Below are 23,036 nucleotides of genomic sequence, written 5' to 3'. Positions count from 1 at the left end.
ATAATGTGAAAAGAGTTGTGTGAGTTATGTTTATATGCTGTATAAAGGAATTTATAGAGTCAAACACAGCCAGTTACATTGTGGGTATATTTGTCATTCAAGATATTCTGCAAACTATCCTACTGTTAACCATTTAACAGATTTTTGAAACATTAAAAACTTTTCTTGATATGTGATATTTAGTAGAAATCAAGGACAAGAACAATCTTTCACCAATATACAGGGCCAGCCCAAAACATTTTGGCACCAGAGATAAACCACAAAATTGTGCCCCCCCCATCCCCCCGCCAGGGAATTAAGGGTGAGTGGAATCACAATAAATTTCGTGGGCTCATAACAATGATTTTGTTTTCTGATACAGAACAGATTAATCAACAAATTCCTGAAGCAAAACCTCTTCACACAAAAATTCCCATCACACCTTGATCTGACGATAGCACCCCTTATACCCTGCTATTGATTAGTTTTAATGCAACACACTGTGGTTTAAACGGGATGGTTTTACCGGTATTATATTTTATTATATTCTGATTAAATTCTGAGCAGTGCATTGAAGGCATAATTGCAAGGCTCTTCAGCAAATGTTTTAGGTGCTATTCTAAATATTAAAAATTTGAATATTGAAAATCATATTACTATTTTTTAAAAAGTTGTTTTCTCTAAACAATAGCACAAATCCAGAGGGAGATAGGCTGCAATCCTACTACACTTCAAGCACGGTATCCTAATCTAGACCATCTAAGAGGGTTGGGAATTGGAGGCACTGCTATACAGTGCTTCCTCTGGGAGATTGGTGTTTGGACCCCTGGGTTCTCACTTATGGGATGCCCCGGGGCTCCGTCCTCTCCCCTATGCTTTTAAATATCTAGATGAAACTGCTGTTGGAGATCATCAGGGGGGTTGGGCTAGCTGTGCATCAGGATGCAGATGATACCCAGCTCTAATTCTCTTTTCAGTTGGAACCAGTGAAGGTCCTGTGTGAGTGCCTGGAGACAGTTGGAGGGTGATCAATGGATTGAGGCTGAATCCAAACAATACAGAAGTACTGTTTCTGGGAGACAGGAGGCGGGCAGGTGTGGAGGGCTCCCTGGTCCTGAATGGGACAACTGTGCCCCTAAAGAACCAAGTGCACAGTCTTGGGGTTATGTTGAACTCACAGATGTCCATGGAGGTGCAGGTCAACTCTGTGTCCAGGGCGGCCGTCTACCAGCTCCATCTGGTACGCAGGCTGAGACCCTACCTGCTCTCAGACTGTCTAGCCAGAGTGGTGCATGCTCTAGTTATCTCTCACTTGGACTACTGCAATGCGCTCTACGTGGGGCTACCTTTGAAGGTGACTCGGAAACTACAGCTAATCCAGAATGCAGCTGCCAGACTGGTGACTGGGAGCGGCCGCCGAGACCACATAACACAGGTTCTGAAAGATCTACTTTGGCTCCCGGTACATTTCTGACCACAATTCAAAGTGTTGGTGCTGACCTTTAAAGCCCTAAATGGCCTCGGCTCTGTATACCTGAAGAAGCATCTCCATCCCATTGTTCAGCCTAGACCAGGGGTCCCCAAACTACGGCCCCCGGGCCGGATGCGGCCCAATCGGCCTTCCAATCCGGCCCGCGACGACCCCCGCCGCCCGCTGCCGCCGCCCGCTCTCACGGCGCGCGGCGCAGCGGCGATCTGAAAAATCGGCAAAAAATCGCCGAAAATCCTTTGTGCGCATGCGTACGGGCCTCTCCCGACCCGGAAGAGGTCATTTCTGGTGCACTTCCGGGTCGGGGGAGGCCCATACGCATGCGCACAAGCGATTTTCGCCGATTTTTTTTCCGCCCGTGTGCGTGTGCGCATGCGCACGGGCGAGCACTCCCCCGCCCTCCGGCCCGCTGCGCGCGCACTCCCCTGCAGTCCAGCCCACCGCGCGGTCGGCGCGGCGGGCACCGGCCCGCCGCTCCGTAAGTCTGGGGACCCCTGGCCTAGACACTGTGGTCCAGCTCTGAGGGCCTCCTGACAGTTCCCTCACTGTGAGAAGCAGGAACCAGGCAGAGGGCCTTCTCAGTAGTGGCGCCTTCTGTGTGAAATATGTGAGCTTATTTAAGTAAATATGAATAGGATTACCGGTATATGGTGTTCCATTGAAATTAATGGGACATAAATTAGTTGCAACTCACTGGTCTTATTGCTTCGAGTAACTTTCTCTGGATTTGGCCAATATCATTTCAACCCATGTCTGCATGGAATGAAATGCACAATTTAGAGTTAAATTTAAAATTGATTTGTATGCCACTTCTCCACAGACCACTATAATTACATTGCTCACTGCATCCCTCTGATTCATGATCTGTAGGCCCAACATTTGACCTACCTTTCATTTTTTAACATCTGTTTGCAAAGTCCAAAGTATTTTTTTCTTTTTTCCTCAAAACAAATGCTTGAATTCTCCTTTTTCTGAAAAATATATAAATGCCAAAAAAGCACAACACTTATGAGTAACCCTATAAATTACAAGCCAGCAAGTGTGTGAAATGAAGGGTAACATAACAGAACAGAGTTCCATGTTTTCACTTCGATAGAAGTTATCTTGCACAAATGTCTTAGGATTCTTAATCTTCATAAATTCCTTGTGGGCACTGCCTTTTTCAGAGGTTTACTTTTGCTTTAACATGCAATGAACTATGGGGTTTTTTGTTTTGAAATTAACATGCATTATTCAAACATTTAAAAACAAATACTTTTTAGAGATGGCATTGCTGGCACTGAACATATGCTAGACACTCAGAAAAGTCTTGCAGTCCTACTTGTAATATGTTCCCTGTGATCCCTTAATTCCATCCCACTAGGCTACCAATTCTTCCAAGCACCTGAAGATTGTAAATCATTTACAGTATCATTTACTGCTTATATGTCTGGGTGCTTTAAAAACAATGATAACCTGGTGAATCTCTTATTCTAAGTAGTTATTTAAAGTGCTCCAGATGTTAGCTTCCTCTTTTGCAAAAGCTCCACAAAATGTAGAAAAACAGCTAACGGGCAGGATACCTATTGCTACGGAGCCTAGGAGGTACTTGATTGTTTTGCCCCAACACTGACCCTGTCATTGTGTTCATGTTAGCAGCAAGTAAGCAGAGCAACAGGCACAGCTGACACCTGTCTTGTGAGTGTCTGTCTTGCAAGTTGTCTCCAAAGGCACCTCAATGACTCTCAATGACTGGACAAAGCAGACATCTGGGAGTGCCCCTGGATTAACGTGCAAACGCATTCTAAGTACAGTACTGTATGTCTGCATAGGATCCAATGTAATTCTCTGCCTGGTGGATCATTTCTGTATCTACACAACATCACACACTTCAGGGGGTTCACCCTCATGATCCCTGGAAGCAACTCTCAACTCTACAAGTCTATGGCTCTATTTCATGGGTAGGCAACCTAAGGCCCAGGGGCCGGATCTGGGCCCATCACCACCTTAATCCGGCCCGCGGACGATCCAGGAATCAGCGTGTTTTGACACGAGTAGAATGTGCGCTTTTATTTAAAATCCATCTCTGGGTTATTTGTGGGGCATAAGAATTTGTTCATCCCCCCCCCAAAAAATATATAGTCCGGCCCCCCACAAGGTCTGAGGGACAGTGGACCGGCCCCCTGCTGAAAAAGTGTGCTGACCCCTGCGATTTAAAACGAAACGTTAAGAGGGTAGCACAGAGCAGAGACTTCCAACTGAATGCCCATAGGTGCCAGGCTGGTGGCCCTTGTGTTGTTGTTTTTTGGAACTAGAAGTTGCTTCCGTCACACTTTTCTGAAATTGTCAATGGGTGGGTGTTCTGTGTGTGCATGACTGAGAGGGATTCGCTTGGGCAGAGAGAGGGAGAGGGGGATGTGTAGTTTGTCACTATGCAAAGTGTACAGTGGTGCCTCACTAGACGAATGCCCTGTAAGACGAATTTTTCGCTTAACGAAGATATTTTTCTAGCGGAGGTTGCCTCGCAAGACTAATTCGTTTTGTGAACAATTCGTCTAGCGAATCGCGGTTTCCCATAGGAATGCACTGAAATTCAATTAATGCGTTCCTATGGGCAAATAAATAAATAAATAAATTCAATGCATTCCTATGGGATTCGCTAGACAAATTTTTCGTTATACAAATTGACCCATGGAACGAATTAAATTCGCCTAGCGAGGCACCACTGTATAAGTGTGTGAGAGAGATTGTGTTTCTGGGTTTGTGTGTGTGTTATTTTTCCTGGTACTGGAGAATGTTCCCTGTTATTTGAGAGCAACAGCATAAGTGTGTGTGTGTGTGTGTGTGTGTGTGTGTGTGTGTGTGTGTGCAAAACCAGTATTGTGTGATGTATGCAAATCAGGAACAGTAGGAGACAGACTACTTCCCCCGACAAGCATGAGGTAGTTCAATGATTGTACTCTTATCTAATTTAGATAGGCCATGCCCCCCATTTCTGACTGGCACCCAAAGCACCTTCAAAATTCACAATGTGCCCACCGGTCCAAAAAACGTTTGCGACTCCCAACATAGAGCTGCGCAACACACAATACCATGCAGGAGAATACCACTGACACTCTTGTAAGGTTTCTTCTGCCATCCCACTCAAATATGGAGAACACTACAAAGGCATTTATCACTGCAGGTAAGGAAAAGTCATGGTCAACTGATCCTTTGAATGTTCCGCTTAGATCTCCAATCTACTTGCACAGAGTTATGGATAAAAGCCTGAAAAGCACGAGTATGATTTTTCTTACATTTATTGTTTTGGCTAACATAAGGCCACATGAAAGCAGGGTCTCCTCAAGGACATTCCAAATTCCTTCCCAAAATTTTCAGATAAATAGCACAAAAGAACCAAAAAGAGATAAATAAAAGGAAGCAAAGGTTTCCCCTCTATTACCAATGAAAGAAGGGGGCATGACCTTCATACATCAACTGTCAATCACAGCACTCGTTTTGTTTCTGGTGACATCATTTCCTAAAAAGCGGCGCTCATCCTATCACCTCAGAACAAGTTTGAACACACCTTGAACAGAGGTTTTTTTCCCCCTTTAATGAATAACTTTAAACATATTGAACTACAGTGGTACCTCTACTTACGAATAACTCTACTTACGAATGTTTCTACTTACGAATGGAGCTCTGTCCGCTATCTTGGATGTGGTTTAGATAGGATTTTTTCTGCTTACGAATTTTTAGATAGGGTTGCTTCGACTTACGAATTTTTTCTCCCAATGCATTCCTATGGGATTCAACTTACAATTTTTTTCGACTTACGAATGTGAGTTCGGAACACATTAAATTCGTAAGTAGAGGTACCACTGTATTTGTCTTCACTGTGAGGAATAATGGCATCCACCAACTATTCAGAGAGGGGGATTAAGTCCCCACCTGCTCAACACTTTTCCCATCAATCAGCTGATTTGAATAATTACGGCTGCACTGTAATGCCTGAAATGGTTTCAGACATGCAAACTGGTTGTAGAGCTGTACAGTTCGATCAGGGTCTATATCTGGGTTTCTACATCCATGACTCAAGCAGAAATGTTAGGGAGCAGCAGAGTGGCACCTGGAAGGATCATATTATTATTACACAATCCAATCCCAGCTGGTTTTACAAAAACAAAACAAAAACAAGCTGAGTACTTCATCTGCGTTTTCCCAAAATCAAACCTGTTTTGTACTTCTGATTTCGAGTGGCACATTCAGCTAATTCATCTGATCTGAAGGAGACACTTTCCTTTTCTTGAGACATCAACTTATGAAGGTTTTCTCTGTAGCAAAGCTTTCGCTGTGATTCATCTCCCCCTTAGCTAAACTTGCTATTTGTGGCAGAATAGATAAAAAGAAAAATGTTACATTTAAAATCATCTAGCAAACCCCACCGTTAGTCCCTGATGCCATCTGAGCCTATTAAAATCACTTTCTGTGATTAAGTGCTTGATGTTATTCTTGTGAAACTGGGCCCTACAATCCTGCAAATCAAAGGAAGTGGGGTAGAGTCAGACAACCATGTACAAAATGGAAACGCACCAGAATTTACTATGGAACAGCCTTTGTACGCGCAGTGCCCTCCAGATGTTTTGGACTGTAATTCCCATCTTCCCCCATCAACCACAGCCAAGGGTCAGGGCTGAAGGAAGCTGCAGCCCAAAACATCTGGATGGCACCAGGTTGACGGAGGCTACTGTCGTATGTGCCATCTAATCGTTGTTCACAATTAGCCAGGCGCCAGGCGCATTTCCCACTTGGCTATCAGCCATTTGCAGCCAAGTGATGATGCCTGGGCACCAGGATGAATTTCAGGAACCAAAATGCTTTTTCTGGCCAGTCTGGGCAAGAGTGGTGAACAACATTCTAGTTAACTGTCGTCACTTCTCTTCACTTACCCCACCCCACTGCCCTGGTCACAGTTATGAAGAATATTCTTACATTATGAACGGTTCATGTCGCCATTACGAAAAAGTGGTCGGAATTGACGTCAATATATATGTGGGCTGTCCCTGGATCAAGTGACTTTTCTTCTTTAAGTTCTCAAAGTTCTTAGCCTAGCTCAAAGTTGTTATCTGAACTGGCCAGATGTTTAACTCATAATCTAAACCACCGTAAATCCATTAGGTAAGAGAGAGCATCAGAAAAGACATGTTTGGATCCATTTGGCTGTATGGGCTCATGACCCTTTATTAAATCCACAATTCATCTCTTGAACCAAGCTCTATCAAACATGCTGCATTAATGCTTGCTTTGCGCACAAGGGGGGAAAACACTGTGGGGGAAATATTTCTCCAAGCAATTGCATTTCATATTGAAGAACGGCTTTTAACTAGAAATTACCAGCCGCCCTCTGGGGAAGTTATGGGCACTCAAAGCACTATCCAACACATTTAACTGTGCTATGTTCTGGCTCTTCAAGTCAGTGATCCAGCTTGATGTCCTTGTACGTTCAAAGAAAACCAGACAGAAAGCTCTCCATTTCACACCTGCTTCCTTTCTCTAAATCACATATAATTGTGCAATACACAAGTAAACTAATACATTTTCATTGTCCTAGCAAGCAATTAATAAATAAATATTATTGTAAGTGAAATGATTTAAATTCATTATTTAATTCTATTTTCTTATTTAAATAACAACTTAAGGCTCCTTGATTAAAATCAGCCAACCCTGCATATAGTGCTGACCTATTTACTTTCTGTGCACCATTTATGATTATGCAATCATCAAAACGTACTTATGTTTCGATGGGAGGGTTTCAAGATGCAGCACACTGAACATTTTGTGTCGTATTTGCTAAGACGCTCCAAAGATTTTAATACACTGTTAAAATCTAAACTCTGAAAAAACTTGACAGCTTGTGTGCTTATTCAAATACGGCACAGCTGCAAAGATGTAAGTCGGGCCATTTTAGACAAAGCTAAATTGGAATTCTTTGATCTGCATGAGCCCCGATCAACAATTTCCCATATGTAAAAGAAGGTGGGGGGGGGAGAACCGCTGCTGACCACATCCTGTCACATCTACTGCACTGGCCCTGCCTTTGCACAAACAGCTATGGTTCTATGGGATTATGCATCCTCATCCCCACGCGATGGACATTTGGAGAAGGTCTGGCTTCTCCATATTCCGTTCAGATACTTTTGGTTCAGTGTAGACGTAGACTTCCATAGGCACCTCCCCACTTGTGCCCGATCAGCACAAGCACACAAGCACAACCGCTGGCACAACCACTGTTTTCAGCACTGAAAAGGGGACAGGACAGACTTGCATGCGCCCTGCTGACATGTGCAGTGGTTGGGAACGGAAGCCCCACGTAAGCAGAGATTCCCCCCCACACACACACCCTTGCTTAACCATTTGCCTGGTAGCCACAGGCAACAAGGAATTCCATGCAAGCGAGTTTGCTGGTGAAAGAGGGCTGGATCTCTCCATTCCACTGGCATCAGTCAACTTGGGTTCTCCATGTTCTACTGCTCAGTAGAAGGCTTTTGCCTGTTAAAAAGCTGCTATCCTACATTTCCATTCTGGCTGTGGAAATGCGGGCTGCTAACCTCTTAGTACAGTGGTACCTCGCAAGACGAATGCCCTGCAAGACGAATTTTTCGCAAGACGAATGCATCTTGCGATCTGATGGTGACTCGCAAGACGAATTCGTTTTGCGAAAAATTCGTCTTGCGATTCACGGTTTCCCATAGGAATGCATTGAGATTTAATTAATGCGTTCCTATGGGCAAAAAAAAAGAAATTTCAATGCATTCCTATGGGAAACCGCGATTCGCAAGACGAATTTTTCGCAAAACGAATTGACTCGCGGAACGAATTTAATTCGTCTTGCAAGGCACCACTGTAGACGTATAAAAAGAGGGCAACTCTGGTTGCAAAAGTTGTTTATTTACCCATTTACAAGTGAGCTTTAAAGTTATTTTAGTTACTTTCTTCTTGCCGGTTGCGGTGGCTGAAGAGTAGCTTAGTTTGGTACGTGGAGACCTAACCATCAGCCGCTGCATTACAGAACTGCCAGTTAACTTCAACCTGACATCTAAACGCAAGCTCATTATAAAAACCTCTTAAGGCCCTGCTATTAATTACAGTACAGTTTCCTTTTGAGAAATTTAGGATCATAGAACTGTAGAGTTGGAAGGGGACCCAAAGGTCATCTAGCGAACCCCCCCCCTTGCAATGCAGGAACTGATTTATTTAGCTATGAGAAAGCTTGTCAGGGAATTAATATTTTGCTGCCAAAAAAAAGCCAGCAAAATTTTAACTCGGCTGGCCATCTTTTCCCTGAGGGCAGAGAGAGAGGCTTAACATAAAGGGAGGAAAGTGTCTCATAAACATCAGGAAAATCTGCAGCATCTTCAAAGAAAGACCACAAAGGTATCTGTTTGCTCTAAGGACTTGCTCTGGGTTACTCAACGCTTCTCGGTCTTTTGGCTAAGACCAAGTGTCGATATCTCTTGTTTAGCTCAGATCAGTGTCCTCAGAATGCTTTCAGATGATCTACAATACTTTATTTAAAAGACAAAGGTGGTACGATGCTGTTGGTCTGAAGGTTTCTTTTCCAGCACTTCCGGCCACCGGAATATAGGTATCGCCTAGAGGCCATTAAAGCAAGCATCCACTTAGTTTGTCACGAGACTAACTACAGCAACATAGTTCACTTTCCAATCATTTTGTTCTTTTGGTGTACAGTGGTACCTCGGGTTACAAACACTTCAGGTTACAGACTCCGCTAACCCGGAAGTAGTACCCCGGGTTAATAACTTTGCCCCAGGATAAGAACAGAAATCACGCGCTGGTGGCAGCGGGAGGCCCCATGAGCTAAAGTGGTGCCTTAGGTTAAGAACGGCTTCAGGTTAAGAACGGATCTCCGGAACGAATTAAGTTCGTAACCAGAGGTACCACTGTACAGTGAAGCTGCACCAGAAGAGAAAGCAGCGTATTTGTTCGACAGGCTTTCAGACATCCTCCTGTGTGGTAGTGGGGGAAAATCTGGTGGTTTGCAAAGGATGGACACCAGAAAAGTGATTCCTGGTAGAACAAATTTTAGGAATAGTTTAGCTATAGTTTAAATGTTATTTGTGTTAAGACATTATTAAATTTCCCCGACTACGCACAGAACAGTGCATTTTTACTCAGAGTAAGCCCACCAGTGTTCCATTTATTTTATATATTAAATTTATATACCACCCTTTACAAATAATCAGGGGATCCTGCACCTTACAGAACACAGGACTGCAGCCCCCCATAACGAACACAGAGGTTACCACTGTACAGTATTTGGCTCTGGTCAGACCTCACCTGGAGTACTGTACTGTATCCAGTTCTGGGCACCACAGTTCAATAAGGATACTGACAAGCTGGAACATGTCCAGAAGAGGGCAACCAAAATGGTCAAAGGCCTGGAAACGATGCCTTATGAGGAACGGCTTAGGGAGCTGGGTATGTTTAGCCTGGAGAAGAGAAGGTTAAGGGGTGATATGATAGACATGTTCAAATATATAAAAGGATGTCATATAGAGGAGGGAGAAAGATTGTTTTCCGCTGCTCCAGAGAAGTGGATACAGAGCAATGGATTCAAACTACAAGAAAGAAGATTCCACCTAAACATTAGGAAGAACTTCCTGACAGTAAGAGTTGTTCGACAGTGGAATTTGCTACCAAGGAGTGGGGTGGAAACTCCTTCTTTGGAGGTCTTTAAGCAGAGGCTTGACAGCCATATGTCAGGAATGCTTTGATGGTGTTTCCTGCTTGGCAGGGGGTTGGACTGGGTGGCCCTTGTGGTCTCTTCCAACTCTATGATTCTAGGTCTACTACACATTTTGCCACTATCAAGCTCTGCCTAAGACCTTTTAGAGCTGTTGCCTGGCAGAACAGACGTCCCTAGGCTAGCTAGGCCAAAATCTGACTCGGTACATGGGCCATCCTCCATCCTGCTATACTTTTCAGGAAGGCTCTGAATCAGCATCAATGATAACTACTGCAGCACTGACCACTTCAGCTTCTCTGGAATCATAAAGGCCCCCTTCCCCTCCCAATATGCATAGCTTCCTTTGAATTTGCAGCGTTCACCCACCCCACCCATAGTTCTTATCTATTAAGACTATGAGAAGAATGTTTAATAATGGAGCAACTTCAAGCATGCATCTATACAGACACGACTGACACTATCAGACTTCGAAACCAGCCATCTGTTCAGGGTCGAAGTGATTCTCCACCCCACAGTATAACTTCAGTGTAACTTGGGTACGACACCTACTGTATGTATTTCCAAAGTATCAAGGGGGTTGCAGGGGGCTGGGCTAGATGGCCCTTGGGGTCCCTTCCAACTCTACAATTCTACAACCAGTCTCAGAGCCATCAAAAACGTGGATTGTAAAAGGAAGAAGCAATTTTGGGCTCTTCCAGCAAAGGAAAAAATAAACCCGGCCACAGGAAATGAATCCCAGCCCTGCCCCCAGCCTTCTCATCTCTCACGCATACTTTAAAAAGTTCAAACCGACTGTTACAACCATGCAATCATCATTCATATCTTTTCCTGGGCTAATTACCAATGGCCCCAGGCTACAAAGATATGGGGAAAGATGACATCATCGTGGTTGTTTTGCCAGTTTCTTTAGCTGGGGAATAACATGCACGATAGCCATCTTCAAATATCCAAAAGGGCTGTCACGTGGAACAAGCTGGTTTCCTCTTGCTCTGGAGGGTAGGACCCAAACCAATGGATTCAAGTTACAAGGAAGGAGATTCCCGACTAAACGTCAGGAAATACTTTTCTGACAGTAAGAGCGGTTCAATAGCGGAACTGGACACACTTGGGAGGCGATGGATTCTCCTTGGAGGTTTTGAAGCAGAGGTTGGGTGGATTTTGAAGTGTTCCCTGCATTGCAGGGGGTCCTCATGGCCCTTTCCAACTCTACAATTTTATTATTCTAAGTATCAGCTAATTATGGGCTCCGTGTATGTGCTCTCATTTCTCGGTAAAGTAACAGAAAGCACAGCTTAAGAAACACTGAGCATCACTGAAACAGGACAGTCACCTTCCCACCTGGTTGTGCACAGATTAATAATAAAAACTATTATTATTATTATTATTCCATCCATAAATAATGATAATTTATATGCCACCCATCTGACTGGGTTGCCCCAGTCACCCTGGGCAGCTTTCAACAAATTATAAAACCACAGTAAAACATCACATATTAAAAGCATCCCTCAACAGGGCTGCCTTCAGACATCGTCTGAAAGTCAGATAGTTGTTTATTTCCTTGACATCTGATGGGAGGGCGTTCCACAGGGCGAGTGCCACTACCGAGAAGTCCCTCTGCCTGGTTCCCTGTAACTTCACTTCTCACAATGAGGGAACCGCCAGAAGGCCCTCAGAGCTGGACCTCAGTGTCCAGGCTGAACAAGGGGGTGGAATACAGGACCGAGGCAACAGGCACAAATTCCTCCTTAATGCTCCAATTTAACGTAATAACCATAGAGACATTATGCAGGAAATTAGTGCCTCCCTCATGTCATGTTGTGTATCCACAGAACTGACCAGAGGAGAAATGACCACTGGGAGGAGCACAGAACCAAGAAAAGTCCACCTGCACCAGCACAAACTTCACCTGCCCCACTGCAACAAAGCATGTCTCCTCTGTGTTGGCCCTACAGCCACAGCAGGCCATAGCTGCCAAGTTTTCCCTTTTCTCGCGAGGAAGCCTATTCAGCATAAGGGAAAATCCCTTAAAAAAGGGATAACTTGGCAGCTATGCAGCAGGCCCTGCAAACTCTCAATCCCTGAAGGCACCCCCCTCCATTGTCTCTTGAGACAGATGAATACCAACCGTCAGAAAGAGACTGTTCCTATCTTAACATCCCATTGCAGTCCATTATAAGTACTAAGTAGAGTGCAAAGTTGACTAGACCAGTGATGGCCAAACTCGGCCCTCCAGCTGTTTTGGGGACTACAACTCCCATCACCCCTAGCTAACAGGGCCAGTGGTCAGGGATGATGGGAATTGTAGTCCCAAAACAGCTGGAGGGCCAAGTTTGGCCATTACCGGACTAGACCATATACAAGTTTTTGATCTGGTCAATTTTACTCTCAGGGGATGCTTAAAACAAGGGAAATGTTCCTGAATGGAATAGCTTGCAGAAATTGAGATGAAGACTTGGCAGAAAAGTGCTATATTATTGTAATAGATGAATGAATGAATGAATGAATGAATGCAGGCATGTGTGGATATATAGCCAAGTTCTCACCTTTTCACTTTCACAGGAGAGTTTTCCTTTGTTTACAGAGAAAGCAGTTTTTTAAAAAAATAAATTGTTTCATCTTGGTCAGAACAGACAAACAGAAGAAAGGTAAAGCTACTGGAAACTAATACGTGATCCTTTGAAAATGCTGAGGTGAATCTAATCCCATTGTGAATGTTTCAGAAACTTTACAGTACACTGGGGAATCAAGAAGATTATCTACTGCACTCCCAAACCGCCCCTGTACTGAATTAGTTATTTCCTACACAAACAGTACAATGAACACATTATCGTTAAGCTTTCCCCTCTGGAATTCTCAAATGTTCTCTTTATCTAAGCAGGTGGATTTAAAATACATTGGGCTGCATTCAAGTAACTTTCTTGGTTTTAAAGCCCTAAAAACCAAATCGCACCTATAAAACTACCACCATCAGAAAGCAGCAGCAATCGTCAACTCCAAACCTAGTGACCAGCTGGCATCACCTCCATTTGTACCAGTCTGAATATTCCTCCAGGTGCAGAAATGCATAAAAACACACATAAAATTTATACCAGCAAATCCAATTATTTATCTCATCTTATGAACAGGAAAGCCAGTGATATGAGAAGAGATATGCAGCAGCAAACATTAAAGTTATTTGCAAAGTAGATTAAACGAATGAAGGGAATTGGTAATAATGGCAGAAATGTACGACGTTAAGATGAAGATGACACATTTAATCCCTGTTAATTTAATTATGATATTTTAAATGTCGGAATAATCTGAAGACAGGCTTTTTATCAGTGCCAAACCAGGAAACCTGTCTCGTTTGGAAACTCCATGCAAAAACGGATACCAGAATTCATGCAGGCCAACATGTTGCATCTTCAATCCAAGGCAGTTGCTCTATGAGCACATAGGACAGATGCAATGCTGTTGCGTTTTCTCTGTGCCAGCTGCTGCATTGGATACGGACCAGCAGCAACACTGCTGCGGATTGCTCTCCGTCAGCTGCTCTAAAAATGAGTCACAGCACATTTTACTGCAAGCTGATGCTGCCGTGGGCACCATTTCCCCCCAAAGACAGATGCCAATCTGGGTAGAACAAATACTTATTATTGTGGCAGTTTTATCCCAGCATTGTGCCCCAGAAATCTGGATTTCCCCATGTATCCCTCCATCTTAAGAGAGAGGAAACTAATGATGGATAACAAAAGACTGCTATGCAGATATGGTTTCTTTTTCTTGGACATGGCTCACTCAGCCTTCTTGGCTAAAATACTGATGAAAAGAATATGGCACGGCGCACATGCTACCTGGAAATCTGTTGAGGTTCAAAAGCCACTGAGCTATGAATAGAGCGCAAAACATGTTGCATGGATCAGGGAATGAATGAAGCGGCATTCAAGGTTGCATGCATCACCAACGGCCACGCCACCCGCGGAAATCATGAGCTGAAATTACTGCCAGGCTGTGAATCAATCTCCGTCTTATCAGATGGCAGTACATACAGTACACACATCCCAGTCGGGAATCAAAGCACTGTGATACAGTGGTACCTCTGGTTACGAACGCTTCTGGTTACGAGCTCTGCTAACCCGGAAGTAGCTGCTCCTGGTTGCGAGCTTTGCCCCAGGATGCGAACGGAAATTGCATGCCGCAGCCGAAGGCTCCTCAGGGTAAGAACGGTTTCAGCTTAAGAACGGCCCTCCGGAATGAATTAAGTCCGTAAGCAGATGTACCACTGTACTAGCCATAATTGTTGAAGGACTCTGCATTTTTTTACAGGACCCAGAGTGCTACTTCAGACATGGTCAAGGTTTGTGCTGTGCCAAGTAGAATGGATAGATTTTCCTCCTTTGAATGGCAGGCCTCTCCCAACCCCATGTCACATCACATGCCATGAATGTGGGGGAAACCCCTGCTGGTGCCAGTCCAGCTTGCTGTTTCCCACAGTGGCCCAAGCAGATGCGTTCAGGAACCTGAAGAATGGCAAAAGCCCTGTCCGACTGTTGTTCTTCAGCAATTGAACTGCACGCTGCAGCTATACTTGCCCAGTTCCCACTTAAAAGTTATCTAAGCTAATTGACATCATCACATCCTATCGCAAATATTTCCAGAATTTAAGTTTGCATTGTGAGAAAAAGTTGTTCCTTTTTTATGAAACTGTGGTCAATCGATGTTTTTTGATGACCCCAAGTTCTGGTATTATCTGACAAGGTGGGTGGGTGTGTCTCTCTCTGCCAATTTCTTCCCAAGCGTGCATAACTGCATAGACCTGTATCATGTCCCTTTCCTTTTTATTTTAAATACCTTTTATTATTAATAATACTTATCCAAAGATATACAAAAGTTCATATCCAATACAAAGTATCTTTTATATAATATGCCAGGATAAAAGAAATGCTTTTCAAATCTAGATCCAGGCCTTCATTCATTTTCCTAAACACTTTAAAAACAAGATTATGACTCCAAAAAAAAAATTCAAAAGTTGGTTTTCATCCTCCACTCCAATGAAAATCCTTGTTATTACATATTTTATGTGGCTGTTTATTTACATATATTTTAAAATTGTATATATGGATGTTTTATGATGGCCTGTATTTGTAATGCCTAACAAAGGTTTGGCAACGTAAGGCATTCATCCACTTCCTCCATCCCAAAACAGGAGCAGGAATGGGAATAATTCTTAGTACTTTTATTATGTTAACGTTTTAAAGACATTTTTCCCCATAAGGCTTATGAAGATTTATCAGATACTCATTTTTCATGTTCAGCTGGAAGCCGTCCCAAATGCAAATGGCATTGTTTTGCAATATAGAAATCAACTGACTACTCTTATTGTTCCAACTTTATAACTGTGGATTTTCATGTTCTCCTCCTGCTCTAGACTCTGCTGCATCCTGCTTGTGTAATGCTTTACTACATTTTCATTAAACAAATATTGGCCGGGCACAGGAGGTTTTAAGAAGCTCTGGGTTTTGACTGCAGTGCTCCTTGCACTGCCAACTACTGCAGGATTTTACAATCTTGAAATGCTGCAAGCCCAGAAGCCGAGTGCATCACCACTTCAGTGTTCTAGACCGTGAAATAAAAGCCCAAACGTTATCATCCTTGACTTAAGGTCCCCTGGTGCGCAACTGACTATCAGCACAAAAATGCAGTTTTTAAAAAATGGACTATTATTAATTATCTGTCCCATCTGTCCCAACTCAAGCTATTCAGCACCTGCTGCTAATTTTTGGAGCTCTCTAACTGCAGCCACAGCTGGGAGTGCCTGGCAAAAAGGAGAGCTTAGAAAATGATGTATGACTTCTGTGGAACTATAGTCTCCACTCTAATGCAGATTTATCCAGAAATTCCATAGGAACTGTAAGCTTTCAAAATAATCATTTCCTCTTGGAAGCTGTGCAGTTCACCTTGCCCCTTGGGGAAATTCTTTTTTGTTGTTGTTGGGAATTTACAATTCAGCTGGGTTGGCCAGCTCTTTTGAAAACTAGTCCAGCCCCACTGCAAATCCAAATTTCAAGCAGAATTCTGTTTTACACAAAATTTCATGGCAGTCCACTAGGGATCTACTGACCTCGACTTGGAACAATATTGTTGTAGGTTTTGCTAGAAAAACATCCATGCCCTGCATAAATGGCTTTCAAAACTGAAATGACCAAGTAAATCTTTCCACAGTAATTCTTCTGCTGGGTAACCCATGTTTGAGTAACCCCACAGAATCCCTGCTTGTAAAGTTTCTGAAGTATTTTCCAGGAGCCTTTTCAACACAACTGTGGTTCCACATAACTGAGAGGGTGTTCTGCTCCTAACCCCATGCCCCCCCCCAAATGACTGCACATTGCAAAGAATATTGGTAATGACGGAAAAGCTCTCTTTTGGGCAACTTGTCTGTCACTGCCAATTTAGAACCCTTGATAAGCTTCTAAGGAGCAGAGTCTGAAACCCACCAGTGTCCAACTTATTAAGTGGTCAAATAATTCATTTTCTGCATTAGGACAAGAGCGTGGATTTAAAGTAGGACTGGTAATCTTGCAAATGCAATTTTAGTTAATATATTTGATGCAAGAGCTACTCTACTCCCAATCTGGTTTGCTTTAGAAATTCTGCCCGCCTTTCCAGATCCATGGTTTCAAAACCCTGCACAATGTCTAGAATCATTACATCAAGGCAGTGAAAGCCATCCTTAGGATTGATTCAGTCTCTTTGGGGGGGGGGGATGCATCCAACTTCAGCTAATTCAGCAACTAAAAAGGATGCAGGTAATCTTCTAATCAGTGCTAAAGGTGTGAAACCAATTCAGGTGTGAAACTAATGTTCAACAATTTCTTTTGGCTATAATAGTTAGATATGCCAGTTTAATTCTAGGGGCAGACTGCATCGAGCCTGGTTGTGTAAAAGGGTGGCTGAACATAACTTAAAGGAAATCAAGATTTTCATGCTCTGCACATCATCAAAATATCTGACTAGTTAGAAGAACTGGCCTTAGCTGTAAAGAAAATATGGGCCTGTTCGCTCAAGATGCCCTGAATACAGAACTGGAGAAATCGAGAGATACATAGCCGCCCCGGCACCTTACCTCTCCTATCTCTTGTCAAAAAACACAAGAAGGGCTTTTACACTTGCCAGAAGCGCGGCATTGCCCACGCCTGTGCTGGAGGGGCTTTACAAAAAAACCCCATACGCCCAAAGACTCTGCGTATGCCCATTGGGGGAAGTAGGAAGCCCTGAGCATCTGTTCTTCAGATGCCCCCTCTATGAAGAAGCTCGAAGGGAGATCCTGGACCCCATACTGGTGAGCTTAGCAAGTCTCCCGGAAAAGCAATTATACAACCTGCTCTTGCTAGGCAAAGACCTGAAAACAACCAGGGCGGTCGCCAGATTCTGTGCCCAAATATGCAGACACAGACTTTCTTCCCAGCCCATCTGATTTTTTCCTCAATGGCACCCCGAGCGAGCTAGGCTCAGCTTTCTGCAGCCACTTTTTTAAGGGTTAAACTTTTAGCACTGTTATATAATTAATAATTTTCTTTTAAATCTTGTTCAAAGCAACTTTTATACGTTATGCTCCCGGAAACTGTTTTTCAAAGGGATCCGTTTTATTCTTATTTTATTCTTATTTTATTTTACTTCTAAGAGCTGGTCCTCGACCGTAATAATAAATGAATCTGAATCTGAATCTATGGGCCTGTTCTAAGAAAAATAGTGGAGTCGCCCTTCTTAGAATGTTTTTCATTGCATTGATTTAGATTTCCTTTATTATACCCAACTATATTTCTTACCCTTTCTGCATTTGTTTCCTCCTCCTTTTTTAATGCTACCGTACCTTATACAAGATGCTTTGTCATCCTTTAATATCTCGATCATTCTAGACAACTTTATCAGCTAATACAATCCTGGATTGGTTCTTCTAGCATTCATATATTGTTTCCAGGCCATTTTACTGTAGTGAATAGGGGATTTCCCTTTGTAATTTAATGCACTAATTAAAATATGAAACTCTATTAACTTGTTCTTGTAAGTTACAAAATAAATGGGAACGTTGAGTATTTAGGTAACACCTACCCACTAAATAATAACATACATATATGGAATCCTTTCCTAAGGTATTCTTGGGGTGCACTGCTTAAACATAAATGAAGACAGATTTTCTTCTTGTGAATGTGACAAATTGATTGCAACACAAAAAAACATTAGGAGTTTACCCATGGCACCTGCATATTAATAATTTTAATCCTAGATACCATATTCCATATAAAAAGGAGCAATCATTATGTATCTCCTTAAAAAAAAGATCAGAATCCACATTTCAAGTGTAATTTTTTTAAAAAATCTTGGAGCAAGAATTTCTAAGAAGCAGCTTGATACTGTTGTGTTAGGCATTTACTGTACAGTATTACTATGCCATGTATTTTTTTTAAAAAAAGTTCTTGAAATGTGCTTTTAAAATGAAGTTGTATATAACTGCAGTTATAAGCATCAGATCAGATGCTTCTGTGGAGATACTGGCTATGTTTAATCAATAATAACCCAACCTAATATAGCAACAACTGTCTACATTTTAGAAAATAAAGCAAGCGGGCAAAGTCTGAATTTTAAATCACTGCATGAAGATTACTTTCCCTATTAGAACATAAATAAATAAAAGCGCATCATTTGATATAGGAAGCTGCTGTGCAAAAAGGTAGTAGATAAATCTGTCCAGTTTATATAGTAAACATCAAAGCTTGTTAACACACAAAAAGTATAAAATACGTTCATTGTAGTGATTGATCAGAATATTTTATAGAGCACAGTATTTTTAAAGCAGCTATGCTGTGTTGCTAATATTAGCCTTGTCCACTGTTAGCGGTGTCACAGTGCAGATACACCACTTAATCAGATTAGAATTAGACAAGCTCTCTCTTGTCAGCTGGAGGAGTTCCTCAACTGTTATTTACTGAACAGCTTGAAAGTATGCCATGCTAGGAGATCTTTCCAAACTGCTGCGAATTATTTGTTTAAATCGGCGTGGTTCTTTCTGTTCCTTCGCTTTGCGAATAGGCTGAACTCGATAATATCACGGAACACAGGCCCTGCTGAGTATAAGGTGCATGAATCATTTCATAAGCGATGGTGCAGCAGAGTCGCTCAGCTTCAAAACCGCCATCACCAAATTTCATTTGCTTCATTGCAAAAAATAGAAGGGGACGGTGGCACACAACAACAAATCCCTCCACCCGATTCATCATGCTTAATTTTTAAAAACTAACTAAACGAATGTCTTTCTGGCAATCGTTAAAAGTATCTCAAAAAACAATATTTTCAAAGCATGGTTCCTGCCTTATTCCCTAACCAAAAGGGCAGCACCAGCCCCTCACTGCCTTATACAGCATGCCATCTATTACAAAGAGTTTCGAGTCGGGGGGGGGAGGGGAATTGTACCCCTTTCCTTTCTACAGCCTCCTTCCATCCATGTGGTGTCAACACCTCATCCTAACTGCAGGGTTAGGAGCAGCGGAGCATCCGAGCAGAGACGGAGGCAAGCACAGCCAGTGGGGCTTTGGGGCGCAGGTTCCCATCGCGGCCCTTTCAAGCCAGCGCTCTCCGCAACAAACGCGTCCTCCGGAACGTCGGCGGACCAGAAGCCCGCCAGCTGCACCCGGGTCCACGCATACACACGCACACGCGGGGCCGCCCGCCCACTCCAGAAGGCCACCCCAAACGCAGCCCCGAAGGCCTTAAACCACCCTTTCCCATTCGTGAGACTGTAATAGCAGGGACACGGCGTCCCCTCTCAACTTCCTTCCTTCCTCCTCTCCGCCGCGCCCGGCAGCCGGCCTTTCCTGCGCGCGCGGGGAAGGAACCTGGCCGGGCAAGGCGCCGGCGGCGGCGGCGGGTGGGCCTTGTTCTCCCTCTCCAGCCGCGGCCCCGACCACCTCGCCCGCCCTCGGGGAAGCCAGGGCCGCCCCTCCTCGCCGCCTTTCCCTCTCACCGCACAGACGAGACCCGCGCGCGCGCTGGAGCCTCTCCAAGTCCCCCCTCGGCCTCCGAATGCCCCCTTTTGCGCGCCCGCAGGAGACGCAGGGGGGCCTGGCTCCAGCCTCCGAAAGGCGCCCCGAGACGCACAATGCCGCGCCGCACAAAGCCCGGCGGGCGGGCGCGCGCCGCGGCGGCGAGGGGGGGAAGGGAAGGGAGCCTCGCCGGCCTCTCCAAGCACCCGCCGGCCGCGCCACGACCGAGGAGGGAGGGAGGCAGGCAGGCCGGGCGGCGGGCAAAGGCAAGGCAGGGCCAGGCCGGGTTGGGGGGTGGTCCTTACCGAGCGGCAAGCCCTTGTTGAGGAGGTGGGAGCTGCCCATTGAACCGCGCTGTCAGGGGCACGGCTCCTCCGGCGGCGGCGGCGTCTGGGGCGCAGTGCGGCGCATATGGCGGCGCCGTCGCTCTCCCCGCTCGCGAAGCGGCCCAGACGCTTCGCCAAGAACGGAGGCCGGGAGGAGGAGGAGGAGGCGCGGGAGGAGCTCCAGGCAGGCGTTGGTCTTCTGGTTCCTGCCTGGCGAAAGTGCCCGAAAAGCAGAAGGGGCGGGAGGGAGCGCGGGAAGGCGGGAGCGCGCGGCGGGGAGGCGCTCTTCGACCTCAAGCATCCCGTTTGCAAGCACAAGAGGCTCGCCGCGGTTGCTGTCACACATATACTTCTCCTTCCCACAAGGGCCGACATTGACCCCGAAATCCAGCATCGCCCGAGCTCTGCGGGTGCAGCTTTTCTCCCGATTGAATCGCGGGGTGAAGACCACGACATTCGCAGCAGGGAAACCTAAACGCTTGTTTACAAAGCTATGCCAGCCTTGCTGTATGCTTGTGAAACATGGACCACTTATAAGCGCCATCTCCAACTCCTCGAAAGATTCCATCAACGGTGTCTCCGAAAATTTGTACACATCACTTGGGAAGACAGGCGAACTAATATCTGTGTGCTGGAAGAAGCAAAGATCACCAGTGTTGAAGCAATGAGTCTTCAACATCAACTTCGTTGGATTAGTCATGTTGTTTGGATACTTGATTATCATCTTCCAAAGCAACTACAGTACTCTGTTCCAAACTTAAAAATGGAAAGCGTAATGCCGGTGGTCAACAAACGAGGTTTAAGGGCTCTCCCCAGGGAAATCTTTAAAAAATGTAGTATAAACACCGACAACTGGGAAATGCTGGCCTGTGAGTGCTCCAAGTGGAGAACAGCCTTTATCAAAGGTGTCCTGGACTTTGACTACACTCGAACTCAGGACAAAAGGAAGAAATGTGCTAAGAGGAAGGCATGCTTGGCAAACCTTCACCATAATCAACTCCCGCCCGGAAACTTATGTCCCCACTGTGGAAGGACGTGTGGATCCAGAATTGGCCTCCAGAGTCACTTAGGCACTCACTGTTAAAACTGTGTTTATGGAAGACAATTTTACCCGGCTACGAGTGAGCCAAAGAAGAAGGAGGAGGTCACATGCAGAGTGGGCGAGTCTTTCCTACCCCTGATAATTTTCAGAATTAATTGGAATTGGCGGTCAAGTCCTGCATATTAGGGAACAGGGAATATTGCCACTGTATTTTGTGAGACGCAGGTGGCACTGTGGATTAAACCACTAAGCCTAGAGCTTGCCGATCAGAAGGTCAGCGGTTCGAATCCCCACGCCGGGGTGAGCTCCCGTTGCTTGGTCCATGCTCCTGCCAACCTAGCAGTTCGAAAGCACGTCAAAGTGCAAGTAGATAAATAGGTACCGCTACAGCGAGAAAGTAAACAACATTTCCGTACGCTGCTCTGGTTTGCCAGAAGCGGCTTAGTCATGCTGGCCACATGACATGGAAGCTGTACGCCGGCTCCCTCAGCCAATAACGCGAGATGAGCGCCGCAACCCCAGAGTCAGTCACGACTGGACCTAATGGTCAGGGGTCCCTTTACCTTTACGACCTCCTTTACTTTCAGCAGGACTTGAGTCAACAGTGCCTTGAATAATCACACACACACACACACACACAGTCTCCCACTGTAAATTGTAGTTGGCAGAATTGGCAAGTGGATGCAGCTGACACTGCAACGGATGAGTGGGCAAATAAGCTTGTTGCATTTCCCCCTAAAAACAGCACAGGGCATACTTGGGCCTTTCTCTGCCCACTCCTCTGTGTTTTTTCTCCTAGCCGTTCCCTTGTTTGAAATCAGTGCAATTGTATGGGTGTACCAAATACAAAAAGCCAAATACTGGACAATGCCACAAAGTTGGCATCTGGTAATAGAAATTTCTAAAAGAGAAGCAAACTCCTTTCCATATTCCTAAGGAACCACTTATAGGTCATTTAAGGGAAAGAGATAAATTTGAGAAATATAAAAAGTGCTTTGGTAGGGGAGGGGGTATAAGGTCTACACATAAAAATATATCAGTCTTACCAGCTCCAAATTAAAAAGGTGGGGTGGGGGAGCCCTCTGCTCAAATCACCCTACTAGATTCTAATTATATTTTCTGCTAAAAGTGCAGTCTTTTCATTTATTTTTATTATTAAGGCAACTACAATGTTCTAAGTAAGAGATTGCTTTTGTACTAAGACAACTAGTAAGAGGACTACAGGACAACTAATCAGAATACTTTTTGTGTTCCCTAGAGCATCAGTTATGCATGTAAACAGTACAGAAAAAAATATATATTTGAAAAAGCAAAACTGCCTCCAATTAGATTGTATGGGCTTTTTGAGAAAAGCTGAGGAGCCAGATGTCAAACAAAATATTCAGTTCTACTCCGCTGCCTGGCTGGGTCAGCTGACTTGCATAATGCAGTACACACTATACTATAGAAGAATACA

The 23,036-nt window shown here is 44.4% G+C and overlaps 1 protein-coding gene across 5 annotated transcripts in view; it reads right to left on the bottom strand.

Annotated features, from left to right (window-relative positions):
- The window catches only part of CTBP1 (C-terminal binding protein 1), a 50,577-nt gene extending 29,878 nt beyond the window's left edge, over positions 1-20,699 (bottom strand). For 2 of the 5 annotated variants that reach the window (XM_035137575.2, XM_035137573.2), the window contains exon 1: positions 20,518-20,698. Coding sequence is in view for 3 of the 5 variants with exons in the window: in XM_035137573.2 (XP_034993464.1) it covers positions 20,518-20,557 (40 nt within the window). In the remaining 2 variants the exon portion in view is untranslated. Of the gene's footprint in view, positions 1-2,356; positions 2,440-20,517 lie in introns of all 5 variants that reach the window. The other 3 variants (XM_035137576.2, XM_035137574.2, XM_035137572.2) reach the window with 3 other exon arrangements.
- Between the last annotated feature and the right edge of the window lie 2,337 nt (positions 20,700-23,036).

The sequence above is a fragment of the Zootoca vivipara genome, chromosome 5 (assembly GCF_963506605.1).
Source record: "Zootoca vivipara chromosome 5, rZooViv1.1, whole genome shotgun sequence".
In the NCBI taxonomy this organism is placed as follows: domain Eukaryota; kingdom Metazoa; phylum Chordata; class Lepidosauria; order Squamata; family Lacertidae; genus Zootoca; species Zootoca vivipara.
The sequence above is the reverse complement of the archived record's forward strand: the minus strand, read 5'-3'. Positions and strand labels throughout refer to the sequence as shown.